Source organism: Odontomachus brunneus, unplaced genomic scaffold (assembly GCF_010583005.1).
Source record: "Odontomachus brunneus isolate Ranch 3 - 2012 unplaced genomic scaffold, Obru_v1 Obru_scaffold_100, whole genome shotgun sequence".
NCBI lineage: Eukaryota > Metazoa > Arthropoda > Insecta > Hymenoptera > Formicidae > Odontomachus > Odontomachus brunneus.
Window position 1 is genome coordinate 1,301,005 of NW_022639550.1, and position 18,147 is coordinate 1,319,151.

An 18,147-nucleotide genomic window follows, 5' to 3' on the forward strand; every position below is an offset into this window, starting at 1 on the left:
GTCGACTGTGGCTGTTAATTAAACATATCAACATATAAACATATTTACATATTATACATAATTGTTTACTATAATTATCAAAATATTAACATCTTATTACTTACGATCCCTCCACTCATAATTTCTAAACGAAATAATAATGTCGAAAAAAAATATATATATATATATATAATAAATGTATAAGAAGCAAATGAGATATGTAAGATATGTTGAGGTTATCTGCGACTATCTTTATCCTTTCCGCAAAATTGCAGCAGTAAAATTATAGCGAAACGGCACAAAAAAGAGCGGAACGGCTGTGATTGGTCGTGCTGGTTCCGCATGTTCCATTCCGCGGAGAATTTTCGCCCCATGGGACATCGGCCTGACTCCTTATGACAATCGCAAAATTGTCACTAATAAAAATTTATTTCTCTGAAGCCGTGTTATGAAAATTAATCAAATTCTGCAAATAGTTCCGATAATTTAGGGCTTATAAAAATACTTAAATTTTTTGTACTATTTTTTCTATACATTTTTATTCATTACATTCAGGAAAGTTGCTTTTGCCAGAACACGTGTAAAATCAACATAATAATTACTCTAACGGTTTAGTGAATCGGCTTGAAATTTTTTTCAGTATATTATAGATAACGAGTGCGGCCCAACAACCGTTACAAATGCTGCGCAGCGTTTCTCCCTCTATTCCTCGGATTCGAATGAAGAAAGACAAAGAAGTAAAAATGCTATAAAGCATTTGAGATTGGAATTCGTAATAGATACCTCGGTACTTTGAATGAAAAGACAATAGAAAAAAATCTGAGTCCAAGTGAAATAATAAGAACAATTGTTACACACATATAGTATAAAAGTATAAAAAACATGATGATATCAAGATGCAAAAGTATAATTTGCATAGATCAGATAATCGCACGATTTACATTTTTCTAATCGAGTAATGTCGATAATGGTGATGATGGTAACGATGGCGATGAGGGTCTTGCAGTAAGTGTCTCTAGTTCACTGTAATAGGATGGACATGCAGCGCTGGATGTGCCAATAGTCGATTCTCCGATCATTTTTCCCCGATCCTTGCAAGCTCTTCTCGCTTGATCGTCGTTATTCTCTTCTGCTCCTTCACTTGTGTCTTCATATTTGATTTTAAAACAAATCAATGATTTCAACCTGCAAAGTAAATTAGTCGTTAACTCTTTAAGTATCACTGATATCAATATAGACCACTTAGGATCGGGTAGTTGAATCCTTATAAATGTGCTATTTAAAGTGTTTTTGACAATATTTCATTAAAAAAAAAAGTTACTAGAATGTTCCATGAATTATGCGTCTTAAATGGTTAAATATGCATGTGTATATATGTACACACATTTAATTGCACAAGAAAAAATGTATAACGAACCGGGGATATTTAAACTGAGCGAAATGTGAAGATGGTCCCATGAGTGCCAATACCGAACACATAAACAATGTGGCATATATCCAACTTATTGTCATAATGAGCAGCAAAAAGATGCCTATTTGTATATACGCCATTACACGAGAAGGTAACATGAAAGCGCCTGCAGCTCCACTAGTAATCGCCGCCATGAGGGTTGGACCACCCATTTGCTGCAGTGCTGTTTTGACTCTGTCCATTCGCTTTTCAGAAATGCAGGTTTTATAACTTACAGCATAATGCAAACTGTAGTCTACAGCAAGACCTGCAGGTGAAATAAAATAGGCATCACAGATAACATCTTGGCATGTAGCAAAACAGTTTCAAATTGAAAGCGACCTATGCTCCAACTTTTATTGCTTTTATCATTCGATTATTTACCTATTGCTGTAGAGATTGCAACACTCTCCAAAACGTTGAGTTTCCAACCCAACAGGATGAGTATGGCAACTGTAACTATTATCGCAGCACCGACAGTTACAATAGCATACAGGCTGACGAGAGGGTTTAGAGTCACCACTGCTAATACTATCAGAGCCAAGATTAACGATACTCCTATTGCTCGTATGGTACCTTCGTGCAATGTACGTTGCAATTCGAAAAATTCCAATTGACTAACGAAAAAACCACGTTTCATTCCTGGCGGAGCACTCTCCAATTTTTCTCGCATCCAACTTTCAACCTATGATTGAAGTTTGCTTTAATTAATAAAATTCACTATCTTTATAAATATAAATAAATAAATTATATATATATATGTGTGTGTGTGTGTGTGTGTGTGTGTGTGTGTATAAGCATCTCTACTGATTTACTGACAGCGCGGTCTGCGACACTTACCTGATTAAAAAATGTATTCATACTCGTAAACGAAGAAGTATATGTGTACGAGCTGTCGTATTCAACAATAAGCGCTTTAATTTTAGGTGTTGCCTTCGTCAAGTTTGTGTCGTTTAGCAGTTGCGAAGACAATTCTTTTGCAAATTTCAGACCTGCAGAAGCTACGTCACTTCGAATCCACAAATAGGATGGTGTGCGATATAACTGTGCGGTTGCTTCAGCCGCACACTGTTGTAAAACATTCGGTTCGTACGGAAACTTGCTGCTTTCGCAGCACGGTGTGTAGTCTATGCGAGAATCGAAAGGATCTTTACAACGTCTCTGCATCCATGGACGTAATGACTCGATAAAACAATTTTGCAGCAAAGGTCCCATTGTGATGCGATAAAAAGGCTGACTTCGTAAATCCTGACAAAACTGTTCGAGCCATAATTGTGACGCCGGATCCGTAATATCAAAAGTTTCGTCGTATTCTGTTGTTCCTTTTCTACCGGGATCGAGGTAATCACCATTATCGATAGGCTCAATACCCCACACAAATCTTAATGGTAGAATCTCCGTCGAAGCATCACCACCGACCTGTATTGATATAACATTTTCAGTACATATCTATTATCTTTTCCTACATATCTATTATAACAAGACCAAGATAATGCGCGCCTGGCGAACCGAATGAATTGATAAAGGGGAGAATGAGCAACATGAAAGAGAGCGTACACACACCATTTCGTATCTCTCGAACCAAAATTTTTTCGAATATATCTGGTCGTATTGTTCGAAGGGATGTGCATTGTCGAACAATTGAAAGTCGATATAGTTTGGCAGTTGCAAACCGGGATAACGGAAGACGACGAGACAACACATTATCGCCACACCCCCGAGAGTTAATATCCAAACGTATCGCAAACGAATCACTATCCTAGTGAGAAGAGCGGTAAATCCCACTGTCACTTGATTCCCGAGGGATCGCAGGAGACGAAGAAATCTCTCGCCGATAAAATTTGGCGGAGATAGGTTCAATTTGCAACGTTCCGATACAATTACACACGCAGGTAACCAGGTGATCATGAGGAGAAAATTGGCAATAACCGTTATGCCTGAAAATAAACTGCATCCAAAATTAAGATTGCACTATATTTGCGCGTGTGCACAGGGTTACATCCACATGTGCAAACTTTTCTACTCATACCTGAAACAGTTGATGGCGGTCACGTTACTGACACTTGATGCAAAAAAGGCTACTGCTGTCGTAAGAGATGTGACCAACATCGCAGGGAAAGCATGTCTCATAGTTTCTTGTACCACACATACCAATCCATCGTCAGAGGAATGTCTCCGCTGCCTCTTAGATTCCCATATCTTGCAATATATGAACGCATCGTCCGCACCAATACCTGCACCGATGTAAAAGGCCACAATAGTCGTTTTGCAGAATCTTTCAATAAATCAATATTTCTATAGATTTATCTGAGAGATATACCTATAGCTACAACGATAGCCAATAAGTTCATGAAAGGAAAGAACTGAATCCGTAAGACGAGTGTATACACTGCGTAGGAGATACCGAGACTAAACACAACCGCTAAAATTGTCGTGATAGTTAGGATTATGGAGCCAGTGTATATCCAAATGGAAAGTGTAACAAACACAAAACCAGCGAGCAACAAACTCGAGTCGGACACTAACAGTCGATCAAACAGCGTGCTCTTTAAGCCAAACTGCATTCCTTGCACACGAATCCTTCCATGTGTCAAGTTGTCCTTTTTCCTATCAATCTCTTTATAGAAATCTAAAGTCGCGGAACTCGCCGCAACTGGAAGAAACAACATGACGGATTGCAGCGTCGAATTTTGCTTGTTGTCGATGTCGGTATTCTGTAACGATGCAAATAAAGTTAGGATATGTTCATTCGATACCGTTCGATAGTTGTTCATGTTCTTACATTTGTAGGTGGAATAAAGTCAGCGTCCAAAAGATAATGTAGCAGATGATAGACTACGTTTTTCGTATAACATACGCTCGGCATGTGTTTCGGACAATTGGCATCATCCGCGCAATTGGCCGACAATTGGCGACTGTGATAATAACGAGCACATTGTTCCAAAAGTGCCTTCACCCTGCTGAGATCAGTTTCCGTTACTTCTAGACAAGAATTGCGGTTGGACAAAAGTGCTATGTAGTTGGCCGGTGACCAGCTTCTACAACATTTATTTTGCGCACTATGCTCCACTTGCGTCTGACATATGGACGCAAAGTGAGTATTCGCACGAAGTACACCATCAATGTGACATTGTGCCAATACACCTTCTATCGACCACAGATTAATCTCTCTCGAATCTGCACCAATTACAACACGAGCATAGGAAGAAGTTGGCAAATTGCAAAAAAAATTATCCTCATTGGAACCATCCTTATTTTTGTCATTCGCTATATTATTTACACTGTGCCTGTTTTCCAGTAATTTGTTCCATGTTTTTTTAGCCTTATTGCTCATTTGTTTGTGACTCATTGTGCTATTTTGCAATTTATGCTTCTTTCGCTTATGTTTGTCTATTGGTGCTTTTCCAAGAGTATCCTGAACAAGCAACTTATGATTTGGCATATTTTTGTACTTGGACTGTAAGATCAAATTGGAAAGTTGAGTATTTCTCTTAGTCGTTTATCACGCAGCAATTTGTACAGTTCTCAATTGAGAACATAAATATGCATATACATATGCAATATCAAATATATACATATATATCGCTTGGAAACAAGGATATAGAGTTGTAGAAAAACAGGAAGAAAAAAGAAAAATTTTACCTTAACAGATATCTTTTGGCTCAGTAGATATTGATGATACTCCAAAGGATTATCTATGAGATCTCCGCTTGCCCTTGTAGATTCCATTAAATTTTGCCATGCTGTGAATCTTTGTGCCAAAATTGTACCTCTGGCCTCAAAACCCTGCAGTACACACACACACATACGGTATAAATTCGGTCGATGCATATACAATATTTTATACAAAGCTTGCATCACTAAGTACCATTCTGGGATCCGTGAAATCAGGAAACTTTTTGATCGCAAGTGGAATAATTACACACATTGTGGAAAATAAGAAAACAGTAGTCAAGATAATATACGGATGATGAGCAACCATGCGGGGAAAACACATTTCCGTTTGTACGATGTTACGTGCCCTTGTTCTTCTCTGTGTGTCTTGTGTCATCTTTATTTTACATCAATGAATCTCTGTCTGTGAGCAAACTGCATGAAAACAAATGAATTTCTGAAAGAACCATCATAATTAATTAATTCTTGTTATCAAACGTTCGAAAGCTCTCGAACAATCACTATCAAAGCATTTTATTAAAGTTTATCCGCAAATATAATATATTTTGCAGAATTTTACTTTAATAATCCTTATTTGTATTATTGTCGCATTCTGTGAAACATTTCGCTTTTATGACAATTTTAAACGAGGCTTCCGAAAAATCAATTTGATCCAACGGCTCGCGAATGTCTAATGATTATACAAATACGAGAAATTTTGATCATTTTAGGCAAACCTAACTCTCTCTTATACTTTTCTCCTTATTCTCATAATAAATCAGCATTTAACGCGTCGTGTTAACGTCGAATTCTCTAAAGAAAAACACCTTGTGTATTAATTTGAAATAAGACATTTGAAATAATAAGACATGTTTACGCGCTACACACGTGACCAGACTGAAATATGCGCAATTACCCATATATGTAATACCATTTTATTGCTAGTCGCCCTATGCTACCTGAAAAAGGAGTTTGTCCCCAGAATGGGAGGACAGACGATGTCCGAGAAGGGTATTTTAACAGTAGTGCGTAGGCGCGGCAATCAGATGATGTTATATATATATATATATATATATATATATATATATATATATATATATATATATATATAAAAGGTTTGTTCGCGTTGAATGCACCAACGTGCTTCTACTCGTTTCAACGTACTCTGATTGGTCCGCGTGGCTATGTGAACCAATCAGAGTGCGTTGGAGCGAGTGGGAGCACGTTGAGACATGCGACGCAAACAAACCTCATGTATACTATGGGTGCGTTCCCACTTAGCGCGTCACGCGACGCGTCGTCCTTTGCAGACCAAAAAAAAATCGTCCCATTTTATTCGTCGTAAAGTTAGGCAATAAAATGGAACGGTTTGATTGGTCCGGGACGGATGACGCGACACGTAACGTGCTAAGTGGGAACACACCCTATGGGTGCCATATATATAAAGCCGGGAGCGGTGCACTTGGACACAGTGCATTTGGACACAGCCAATCACAGCACCGTGTGATTAGAGACATTTGTAGGGTCCCTTGGACACAGCGACTTGTGATTGGACTGTGTCCAACTGATATACACCCTATAAAGCCAGCGGCACACAATGTTTGTTTTCATGCTGAATTGCTTGCTGGATGGAAATACTTTGTTCTGATTGGTGCATTTCTGAAGACGGACCAATCAGAATAGAGTATTTCCATCCAGCAAGCAATTCAGCACGAAAACAAGCATTGGCTGCTTTCCAGTTGCGTATACCGTGTTACACAAAACCAGTTTATTGGTTGCATATTATCTTACAAGATATTTTAGATAATATGTGACCAATAAATTGGTTTTGTGTACGTGTGTGTCAAGATGTGTTAAGCAATTGGAAAGCACCTATTGGCTTGGTTTACATTGTCAAAACGTTAGTACGCGTATTAAATTTGATGCGCACCAATGCTTTAATACGAATGCGTTTACATCAAACGTATTAAAGAAAAAATATAATACGAATTTAATTCACGTCGTTTACCTCCTAGTGGTGGCATTTGGAATTGCAATTTGCTTAAGATAGCTTCGACCGACAGAAGGAATGTATAATTCTAAAAATGTGCTCGTTTCTTCTCTCCTTTTTTACAAGACATTTTACTATAATTTGAAACCAACGGTTACCGATAACACCAGTTTTAATTAGGTTAGGTTCCCTCCAACATTCGTTTCATACGTATACATCGTCATTTGTATCATTTGATACGCATATTAGTTTAGTGCGATACTCCTACTTGACACGCTCGCACTAAATTGATCCGTCAATGTTTACATCGTGTATATTAAATATTTAATACGAATTTGATACGAATATAGTACCTGATATGCGTATCAAGTGCACGATGTAAACCAAGCCATTGTGTGCCGTTGGCTTAATACTACTATATGACGCGTAGAGGAATTTTTGTTATAAGAGAGAGAGACAGAGTGAAAGAAGACTGAAGGATAGAAGATGGACGGTAATTGGCTCACTAGAAAAGAATGTTCTACGATCGCAATGTGCAAGCGTGACGATAAAATGTAAACATATGTAAACATAGCAACGTCTTTTCGACGTTGGTCGACAAGTCATTTCTTACTGGAAATGTATTAAAGAAACTGAGTAATTGATAATAAATAAGGAAAATAAATATGGAAAGTGTCTATAACGTTGTGTGTATGAGGTTAGTTTCGGTAAGACATCAGGTCTAGAGAATCTCTAGTACAGAGAATCGCTAACTTGGTCATGTGACCAGCTACTCAGCTACTCTGCGATTGGCTGGCATAAATATGTACAGATTTGGACATTGCGACGCCGATGCAAAACCATATATATAAAATATATATATATTTATAAAATATATATATATATATATATAAAAGCATTGTTCTGCATTGGCGTCGCAATGTCTAAATCCGTATATATTTATGCCAGCCAATCAGCTGATCACGTGACCAAGTTGGCGATTCTCCGTACTAGAAGTTCTCTAGTCAGGTCTAATCGTATTGGCTTATACCATGATGGAAGGGTAAACGTTACGCATGCGCTTTGCACAGACAGAACACTGATATTGATACAGAAAAAGACTTTGTTTACACGGTAGCTTAAAACCGGTTTAGTAACTATCGTAGTTAGTGAACTCTTGAATCCGATTGGAATATATTTCTAGATATAAAAAAATATATCAATTGGATGCGAGAGTTTACTAAATACGGTTGTTACTAAACCGATTTTAAGTTACCGTGTAAACTTAGTCAAAGACAAACGAACATTGTCTGCATCGTAGTGTTGCGGTACCGTTGAGAGCTCTATGCGCCATATATTGAGCTGTCAGAATATATGTAATACTAATGTCCAAATCCGCATATATTTATGCCAGCCAATCAGCTGGCCACGTGACCATGTTGGCTATTTTCTTTACTAGAGGTTCTCTAGGGCTGTGTTCGGAAACGTTACCTAAGTGTACTCATTGCGTTGGAGTGAGCGAAATACAAAAGTGATAGCATGTTCGACTAGTTCTGAGACACTATAAAAGAGATTGGACATGAGACCCGTCCGCCATGTTTATGCTAAATCCTGCGAGGAAGAAAGTCATATACACTATTTCACTTTAACTTGTATAGCATGTTCGACTGGCTCTGGAACGGGAGAGTCCCGATTGCCTACAGTACGCAATTATTTCAATACCAACTACAGTACGATTGCACACAAATCAATCGATGATAAGAATTATCTAGTGAATTACCAGATCGAACCAATTATTACAATTTGTGGTCAATCTTACTGTCGGCAATCGGGACCCTCCTCTCTGGAGCGAGAAGTACTTATTAACTTTGAAACATTTGAAACTGTGTTAAAAGTTAAAATTGATATGTCTTGTATTTGAAAATTAGCGGAAATGGCATAAACATGGCGAACCAATCAGAAGATGATTTCACATGTCCAGTCTCTGTTATATAACATGGCTGCGTTCCGAAAAGCACTGCCAGTACTGAAAATCTATAGTTCATGTTACGTATATTATAGGATTTCAGTACTGGCAGTGAATTTCGAAACGCAGCCCATGTTCGACTGACCCTGGGTCGAGTAATGGCGTTGGGGCATGAGTCACTGATACGCCTCTAGCCAAATATTGAAGGAAGGAAGGAAGGAAGGACTGACCCTGGGTTAATCGCTCCGAGAGTGATTTAGGGCCAGTCGAACACGCTATGAAATAAAAATCGAGGGAAAATACTCGAGTGATGTTTCCGAACGCAGCCTAGCAGTGCAACTACAAAGAACAGGCCTATATATATCACATTTGCAGAGTTACCCAAATAATGGCAGCACCAATCAAAGAAGAGAACACGATCCGCTCCACTCTGGCCGTGTTCCGTTTCACGCATATGCGCACATGTATCTATAGTTCGTGTTACGTATATTAGCTGCGTTCTGGGGGTCGATTGTATATCTTGAAATGGAGTGAAAATTACAAAAGTGAGTAAATTCACTAGGCATTGACCAATGAAGTTACAAATATTCTAGTAAATTTGCTCATTTTTGTCATTTTCACTCCGTTTTAAGATACACAATCGACCTCCTGATATTCACTGCCAATATTGAAAATCTATAGTATACGTAACATGAACTATAGATTTTCAGTACTGGCAGGGAATATCGGCCATTATAGACAATACGCGCATAAGGGCTATCGCACACAAATTGACATAACTGCATATGCATAGCATAAGACCGTATGTACCAATGAGCATCGAGTATTAAGTCGCCATATTGATGTTCGATGCTTAATATTCGATGTTCATTGGTCCATACGATCATATGCTATGCATATGCAGTTATGTCAATTTGTGTGCGATAGCCCTAATGCGTGAAACGAAACGCAACCTCTGGGGTGCGTTCGAAAACATCACCCGTGTGTATTTTGTCACACTCAGATCGTTCGAAAACCCCTAGTACGCACACTGACCATGCGACCATGGCCGTTCGAAAACCGTACTCCGTGGACCACTCGTGTGACTTTTCTCCACTCTCTTTTGCGCGGTGTGAATCGGTGGAGATGGTGGAGAGTGCGCAAAGAGTGCAATACAGTATGAAATTACTAAATTATTTATGGTTTTTTGTTCTTCGAAACATTCGTACAACCATTAGCCATCACGGTAAGATAAAAAATTTAAATACAGCAGTGTAGGTTAGCCAGGTTTAGGTTTATTTCTATAGTGATGTATATTGTCAGAATATTGTCTTTAAATATAAATAAAGCTTATTAAGCTTTTTGTATTTTATAGGTTCTGAAATTTTCTTACGAGATACGAGGCACGTTAAAAGTCACGAATCAGTAACAATTTGTGAAAAAAAATGGAAAATTTCATCCCGGGTCGTCATATTTTATGCATGGATATTAAAAAAAATATACAAAAGGATGACAAGGGAAATGTCTATATATACGATGTTAAAGGTAAGGAGTAATAAATAAGTTTATAAATTTCCTTAGGCCTGGTGCCCACGATGCTAGAAATCGATCCGAGTTCTCGGACCGAGGAATATATAATCAATTAACTTTCCAGATAACTAAATTATAAATTAATAATTACTAAATTAATTAATTAATTAATTACTAAATTTATTAATTTATTATTATTTTGCTGAGAAGCAATTATAGCTAATGTCGAAATACGCTTTCGATCATTTTGTACAACATATGTAGGCACAACACACATGTAGTATGTCACATTGAGCATTCTTCCATGGCTGTTCGAAAACTCCTCTCGATACCAACTCCACTAACCCCACCAAGCCCATCCACCACAGCCACTTTCCGTCGTGGACTTTCAGTGTTTTCGAACGCACCCCTATCTAGATTCTCTCTGACATATACTATAGAATTTCAGCATTGGCAGTGAATTTCGGAACGCAGCCCGAGTTTCTATGCGATGTTGAAAATAGAGATAGTATCTTAAGCGCGACACGATCTATTTTACATATTCCACGTATGTGACACGACCAGTTAGAAAATACTCGTCAGGACTGTCAAAGCTGGATCGCTGAAATAAATAGTTATATACAAATAGTTCGAGATTAGATCTTTAAAAATATTTTTATTCTCTTCGTATAGTAGAAATATACTGTGCTTTTCATATTACATACGCGCATATATCGTTTTTGTTACTATCCTTTAGCCGAAATCGTAGGATATTTGAGTAAGTATTAACCAGTGAGACGTGCCTATATATAATATCATCCTACGTTACGTCAAATTCAGTATGTAATCTGATGTTTACATTTCAGCAGCAGTGTAAACTTGTAGGTTGATGTACTTTAAAAACGACATAATACATGCAATTGTATATTATATCATCTTATTACGATTCGATTAATGTTACGACATAGTAGTTGTACATGAACGATTTCTACGCGCTAAGATGAGTCTCATACCCACTGGAAAGATGCTTTATCGGCTACTTCTAGCGATCTTGCTCTTTCATTCACAAGTAGATGGCAATTATTTCAATACCAACTCCAAAAGAAACGATCAATGCTTCTGCAAGGTAACGGCTGTCTATAGTTACCTTCGGTTTCTTTTTATGCCTTGTGTATGTGTCGTTTGATCTCATTTCTCTCTCTTAATGTAACTTAACCTAACCAAACCCACAAATGCCAACTTCGTCAACATATAATTCGAGAGATGCTTCAACCTCAAGTTGAGAAAATTGCATTTTTACATTGTATTTTCATTTTTCTCACATATATTCCTTCAATATTGTATTTGTGTTTTGAAAATATCGAAATTTCAGTTGAAAGGTTCCATAGACGACTGCACCTGCAATGTAGATACTGTAGACTACTTTAACAATATGCGAATATATCCGAGAATTCAAAGTCTTCTAGTCAAAGATTACTTTAGATTCTATAAAGTAAACTTAAAACAAGACTGCCCATTTTGGGCAGATGACAGCAAATGCGCCATACGTTATTGCCATGTTCTACCTTGTCAAGATGTAAGTACTCTTTGCATCACAATATTCTTAATGTTGTTTCATTTGTTGTTATTTCTTGCAGGATGATATTCCAGAAGGTTTAAAGGGAGAGATTCCAAGGAATATACATTTAAATGAAAGTCCACTAGACAAATATAGAGCCAATGCACAATTTACAGACTGTGGGCAAAGTGCGAGAGATCACAATATAGAACTTGGTTACTTGAACACAACAATTAGGTAATTGATACAATAGTATATTATACAATACATATTATACAATAGTTTACCAGGTGAATATTGAATATAGAATATAATATCAATTACAGTGTGGAGAATTACAAAGAATTTGAAAGATGGCAGCAGCACGATGATGCCCAGGATAATTTTTGTGTAAAAGAATCCAGTCCTGGGGAATATGTGGATCTTTTACTCAACCCTGAAAGATACACAGGATATAAAGGTGCCAGCGCACATAGAATATGGCGGAGTATTTACATGGAGAATTGTTTCAGGTGATTCATTATAGTTTTGTATTCTGTCATCCCACAATATTTGAAAAATATTTCAGATGACAATTCCGAAAGTATAATGTGTAATTTTGTTATATTTGTTGTGTAATTGCAATATTATGTAAAATATATATTATACTTTAATATCAAATTTATCTATGTCAAGTGTTGTATATGCACAAAAATCTCGTCATTCTTACACGTTTTTCTCGAATACATATAGTAAACTACTATTTACAGACCTGAAAATTCACCTCACATTTTTATACAATCTTCTAAAATCAATGGTAAGTCTTGTCTTTCCTGTTCTGTGTCATAACAATGTAATCTTTTCTCAATTGTTAAATACGTTTCTGAATGCAGTATATGTGCAAAAGTCTGCGTACGTTTATTTTCATCGTAGTACCATTCAAGACATTTCTCAAATATTTATGCTTGAGTTTTGTAACATAATATTGATTCATACAATTGCGCACACGCGCGCACACAGAAATTAATTGGTAGTTAAATATATTTGCACTTTTCTCTTTTGTTTTTCTTTCCTTTCATATAAATATTTTTTGTCCTTTTTTTATATACACAACATATGTAACACATGCGTGCGCGCACACACATATATAATAAATCATGCGCATGTATAATAAATCAAGAATAGAGAAATTGACTGCATTCAGGAACTGTGTGATATAGCTAGATGTATCTTTTTTCCTTTCTAATCTGATTTTTTGTGATGTACATGTGTACGCAAAAATTGGCATATTGAATCGAACTTTGCCAAGGTAAATTTTCTTCTTTGTACTAATAATACACAAACACCTTATTATTTTTCAGGAATGTGCTTAGAAAAACGAGTTTTTTACCGAGTTATATCTGGCTTGCACGCTAGCATCAATATACATTTATGCTCGAAATACTTGTTAGTCCCGCAAGATGGTTTGCGAATATCGTCCGATAATCAATGGGGTCCTAACTTGGAGGAATTACAAAGAAGATTTTCATATGAAACAACAGGCGGTGAGGGTCCTAACTGGCTAAAAAATTTATATTTCGCTTATTTACTTCAGTTGAGAGCTTTGGCCAAGGCTGCACCTTACTTGGAGAGAGAAGAATATTATACAGGAAACAAGGTAGATGACGAGGATACAAGACTGGCTATGAATGACATACTCAGCATTGTCAAGTATATATCTTAAACGAATTATATACATGATACACTCGTACATTGTGGCGATAACTGCAAACTCGACTAAAACCATCTTGACAATTTGATTGTATTTCAGGTCATTTCCGGAACACTTTAATGAGACAGTTATGTTTACCGGTGGAACACAAGCGCAATTGTTGAAAGAAGAATTTAGACAACATTTTAGAAATATTTCACGTATTATGGATTGTGTAGGATGTGAGAAATGCAAGCTATGGGGTAAATTGCAAATTCAAGGTCTGGGTACTGCGTTAAAAATACTATTCTCAGGAAAATTTGATAGATGGGAACCGACGCTCAACAATCTGAACCGAAAGTTATTCTTTTTGGAAAGAAGCGAAATTGTCGCGTTGGTGAATGCTTTTGGAAGGTATATTTTACTTATAATATTTATTACAATGAGAGAAGAGCAAAAAAGAATGCTCACTCGTCGATTAATGTGATTAATCCTTGTAGATTATCAGAAAGTATCTTCGAGTTGGACAAATTCCGCAAAATGATGAGATAACGTACCAATAATTTCTAATTAGGAAATTTCCACTACGAAACATCACATGAAAACATCACGTTATTCGCTATGTACTTATTACTTTTGATAGCGTCCCGATTTTCTTTACTAGTGCTAAAAATCTATATATAATTTATATTACATACACACACACACACGCACGCGCGCGCGCGCGCACATACACACACACACACATACATATTGTAGATTTTCACTACTGGCAATGAATATCGGAATGCAGTCTTTATTATGTATGGATCATAAATTCAGCTGCAATCTTGATATTGCATAAGGCGATGTCAGCTGTAATGACGTCCATATCTTGATTATATACAACAATTTCTTCCGATATTACTAGTAATATATGTATATATATATATATATATATAAATTCACATCGACAGATACGTATACCTAAAATATATGAATGCTGGGACCGATCCCATTCGCGTTTACTCATGTTAAGGCTCCTAGGGAGTCGCATCATCCATCTCTTTTTAATGACGTCAGAAGCGAGAAAACGCATGCTAAAAATTCTTGCAAAATACGTCGAGATAAACAGATATATTCACAAAACGACATTTGCAGTCGATTAAATACACCTCTAAAATACCCCGTACACTTTCCTTTTATTCTAAAAATCAATAGATAATCGGAAAATTAATATGACAAGATAATGAGGAAATTAGATTAAAAAAGACGATTGCACGTCACATTTATTTTATAATCATCTGTTGATTGTTAGAACAAAAGGAAAGTATACGGAGTATTTTAGAGGTGTACTTAATAGCAAATGTCGTTTTGTAGAAAAATCTGTTTATCTCGACGTACTTTGCAGGAATTTTTAGCATGCGTTTTCTCACTTCTGACGTTATTAAAAAAAGATGGATGATGCGACTCTCCAGGAGCTTAATTAATGGATTAATTTCTTTTCAGTAGCGTACTATAGATACCTTGTATCGTATATCGTAGCTATAGCTACAATATAAAAAGTAAAACTACTGACGTGAAGCTTAGTCAAAGGATGTGAATGAGTATTATACAAGTAATATAATTCATACACAAATACAATTACATATATATACATACATATAATATACATATAGAATAAGAGACTGTCCTCCGAATTAACATTTCTTTTTCCGATTTTGTGTTGTTGCTTTAGACTCTGTCTGTGATAAATACTTTATCTAAGATACATATTTTTGCATAACTTGAACGTATATTATATTTTGAAGTTAGTGTTCCGTTTATACAATACATATTTTTATAATCAGGATAAAATCATCCGTATATATTATACTTGAATGAGCAGATGCAATGTAAATATATAAATACACTTCTAAGCTAATACAACAATAAAACATCTTGCAATATATGTACACACACACATATGGTATATATATATATATATATATATATATATATATATATATTTCCGAATTATTTAAACGAAATTTGTGATATAGTATCTTGATACCTTGTTGTAAAAAAAGACAGACGAATAAATAGGAATATGTACAATAATCTATTTTCTTTTTCAATGCTATGTATAAACCGACTAATTGTAATTACAACAAAAATTTTAACAACAATAATGGTCACAAAATTATAATATACATAGCTACCTTACCCACGGACGTAAGAATACATGGACGGAGCGAATTGTCGCGAGAGTGAACTCCAAGAGGTGAGGGGAATGATTGTATGTATTGTAATCATAGACTTAGTATACATAGACTGCGTATTAGGCTGAGCGGGCCAGTGATAGAAACTTTGCTTTCCGTGAGCAGTACGCATCGGCATGGGAGAGGGTGCGCACACACTCACGCGACCGTGAGTCCGTGAAGCTCATGGAGTGCGTATCCCCTCCCGTGCTGATGCATGCTGCTCGCGCAGCAAAGTTTCTATCACTGAAGTGGGCGTCACATAATAGAAAGACATAATATACTTTGAATCGCCCATATATGTAATTATGGACGTAAGAATATATGGACGGAGCATATTATCGCGGGGTAAAGTTCAAGGGGTGAGGGGAATGATTGTATGTATTCTAATGGAGTTGACATACCATGATGGCGACGATCGCTGTTTTTATATATAGACAATAGATACAAACCTTCTACACCATGATGGCCGCGACGATGTAATCCTCTTACCCTTCGGCTTCACAGTCCCTCGTCTATAATCGCACTTTGTGCTCTGTCCATGTATTACCAGTAAACAATCTGTGCGTAGATTGACATCAGATTGGCGACAGAATCTCGAGTAGGATTTGTCGACAGATCCATATATATCCATGTCGAATTCGAGTAGGATTTGTCGACAGATCCATATATATCTGTGTCTCTAATCTACTGTCACACTGCTGACAGGGTCTGCTAACAGATAGGGCTACCGCACACAAATTGACATAACTGCATATGCATAGCATAAGACCGTATGTATCAATGAGCATCGAGTATTAAGTCACCATATTGGTGTTCGATGCTTAATATTCGATGCTCATTGGTCCATACGATCTTATGCTATGCATATGCAGTTATGTCAATTTGTGTGCGATAGCCCATACTCTGGCATCAGCTTGGCAGCAGATTGCGCGCGGAGCCTGCTGATAGACTATAGGTGCTTTCCAGTTACGTTTTGTGTTTTACACAAAACCAGTTTATTGGTTGTATATTATCTTACAAGATATTTTAGATAATGTGTGACCAATAAACTGGTTATGTGTCAAGATGTGTTAAGCAATTGGAAAGCACTCTATGACGGTATATTGGCGGCAGATTCTGTCGTTTCGTGGGTTCTTTAATTAAATCCCTATTTTTTGTTAAATTCCAACGATTTATTCATTAATATGGTTCAGATAATTGATAATGTATGATTATTTTGTCTAGATAATAAAAAAAACTAGCATTTCATATTTTGTGTCGTTTCACTTATTCGTAAGACTGGTTTCGATCCCGTGTCAGGCAGCCACCCATCTTTGATGACAATGGTGTTTACTTGACTTGACTTCAACGATCGTACGGGAACTAGTGATGCTAATGCGCTGTAACGATATTTTGGTGGATTATATTTACAATATACTCTTTTGTCGTTAAAAAAATGTAATGACATATTTCACAAGTTTCACAATACAGTATAGTAATATTCAATATTAAAATTCAATTCAATTTCCCTTACTCTTAATATTTCACTAATTGTATAGAATGAAATTTTTGGAAAAATCACCAAATTGCAGCAAATTGTATTCTTTAATGCAATTCATCATTTATTCAGTATAACTCAATATTTATCAACAATTTTTCGCAAAAATCAACAAAATATTGTAAGAGTTTTCAATAATTTTTCAAATGACTTAGGTCCTTACTTCACCAAGTTTTCATGAATAATTACAACAATTTCCAGTAACATTCAATTAATTTTATTATATTGAATACTGAAAACTTTTATATGTTATTTTTCAACAATACTCATTATCATTCCTTATATAATTTCACAATATTACATTAAATTTCATACTGAAAGGTATGATTAATTTCGATCTATGTTGAATTATTATTCAATAATAGTCATTTTCCGTTTCATCGATTTCAACGTAACTAATGGCTTCTGCACACAGGACGCGGTAATACTTGCGCGGCGGAAGTTCGCGCGACAGCCAATCAATATGTTGTTTTTTCGTAAGAGCTAGAAGTTTATTAACCTTGTTAAGAAGCAGGAAGCTTGCGACACGCAAGCGGCGAAGCCGCTTAACCTGATGCGAGAAACGAAGATGGAGGTGTGCGGAGGGAGAGAGAGAGATAGGGGTGAGGGAGGGAGGGAGGGAGGGAGAGAGAGAGAGAGAGAGAGAGAGAGAGAG

At 36.5% G+C, this 18,147-nt stretch overlaps 2 protein-coding genes across 2 annotated transcripts in view; one reads left to right on the top strand and one right to left on the bottom strand.

Moving 5' to 3' along the window:
- The window catches only part of LOC116848834 (protein dispatched-like), a 12,006-nt gene extending 6,466 nt beyond the window's left edge, over positions 1-5,540 (bottom strand). Inside the window, exons 1-9 of the mRNA XM_032825352.1 lie at positions 5,298-5,540; positions 5,072-5,215; positions 4,212-4,886; positions 3,750-4,143; positions 3,459-3,663; positions 2,993-3,377; positions 2,270-2,848; positions 1,814-2,114; positions 1,397-1,697 (exon numbers count right to left, since the gene is read on the bottom strand). Coding sequence (XP_032681243.1) covers positions 1,397-1,697; positions 1,814-2,114; positions 2,270-2,848; positions 2,993-3,377; positions 3,459-3,663; positions 3,750-4,143; positions 4,212-4,886; positions 5,072-5,215; positions 5,298-5,480 — 3,167 coding nt within the window. The 5' untranslated portion in view covers positions 5,481-5,540. The remainder of the gene's footprint in view (positions 1-1,396; positions 1,698-1,813; positions 2,115-2,269; positions 2,849-2,992; positions 3,378-3,458; positions 3,664-3,749; positions 4,144-4,211; positions 4,887-5,071; positions 5,216-5,297) is intronic.
- A 5,935-nt stretch (positions 5,541-11,475) lies between these two features.
- LOC116848832 (ero1-like protein) lies at positions 11,476-14,894 on the top strand. Its single transcript, XM_032825350.1, has 8 exons — positions 11,476-11,632; positions 11,879-12,082; positions 12,144-12,301; positions 12,391-12,576; positions 12,814-12,860; positions 13,405-13,753; positions 13,854-14,147; positions 14,234-14,894. Exons 1-8 carry the CDS (start codon positions 11,507-11,509, stop codon positions 14,283-14,285), a joined length of 1,416 nt encoding a protein of 471 aa, XP_032681241.1. The 5' UTR covers positions 11,476-11,506; the 3' UTR covers positions 14,286-14,894.
- Positions 14,895-18,147: the final 3,253 nt, after the last annotated feature.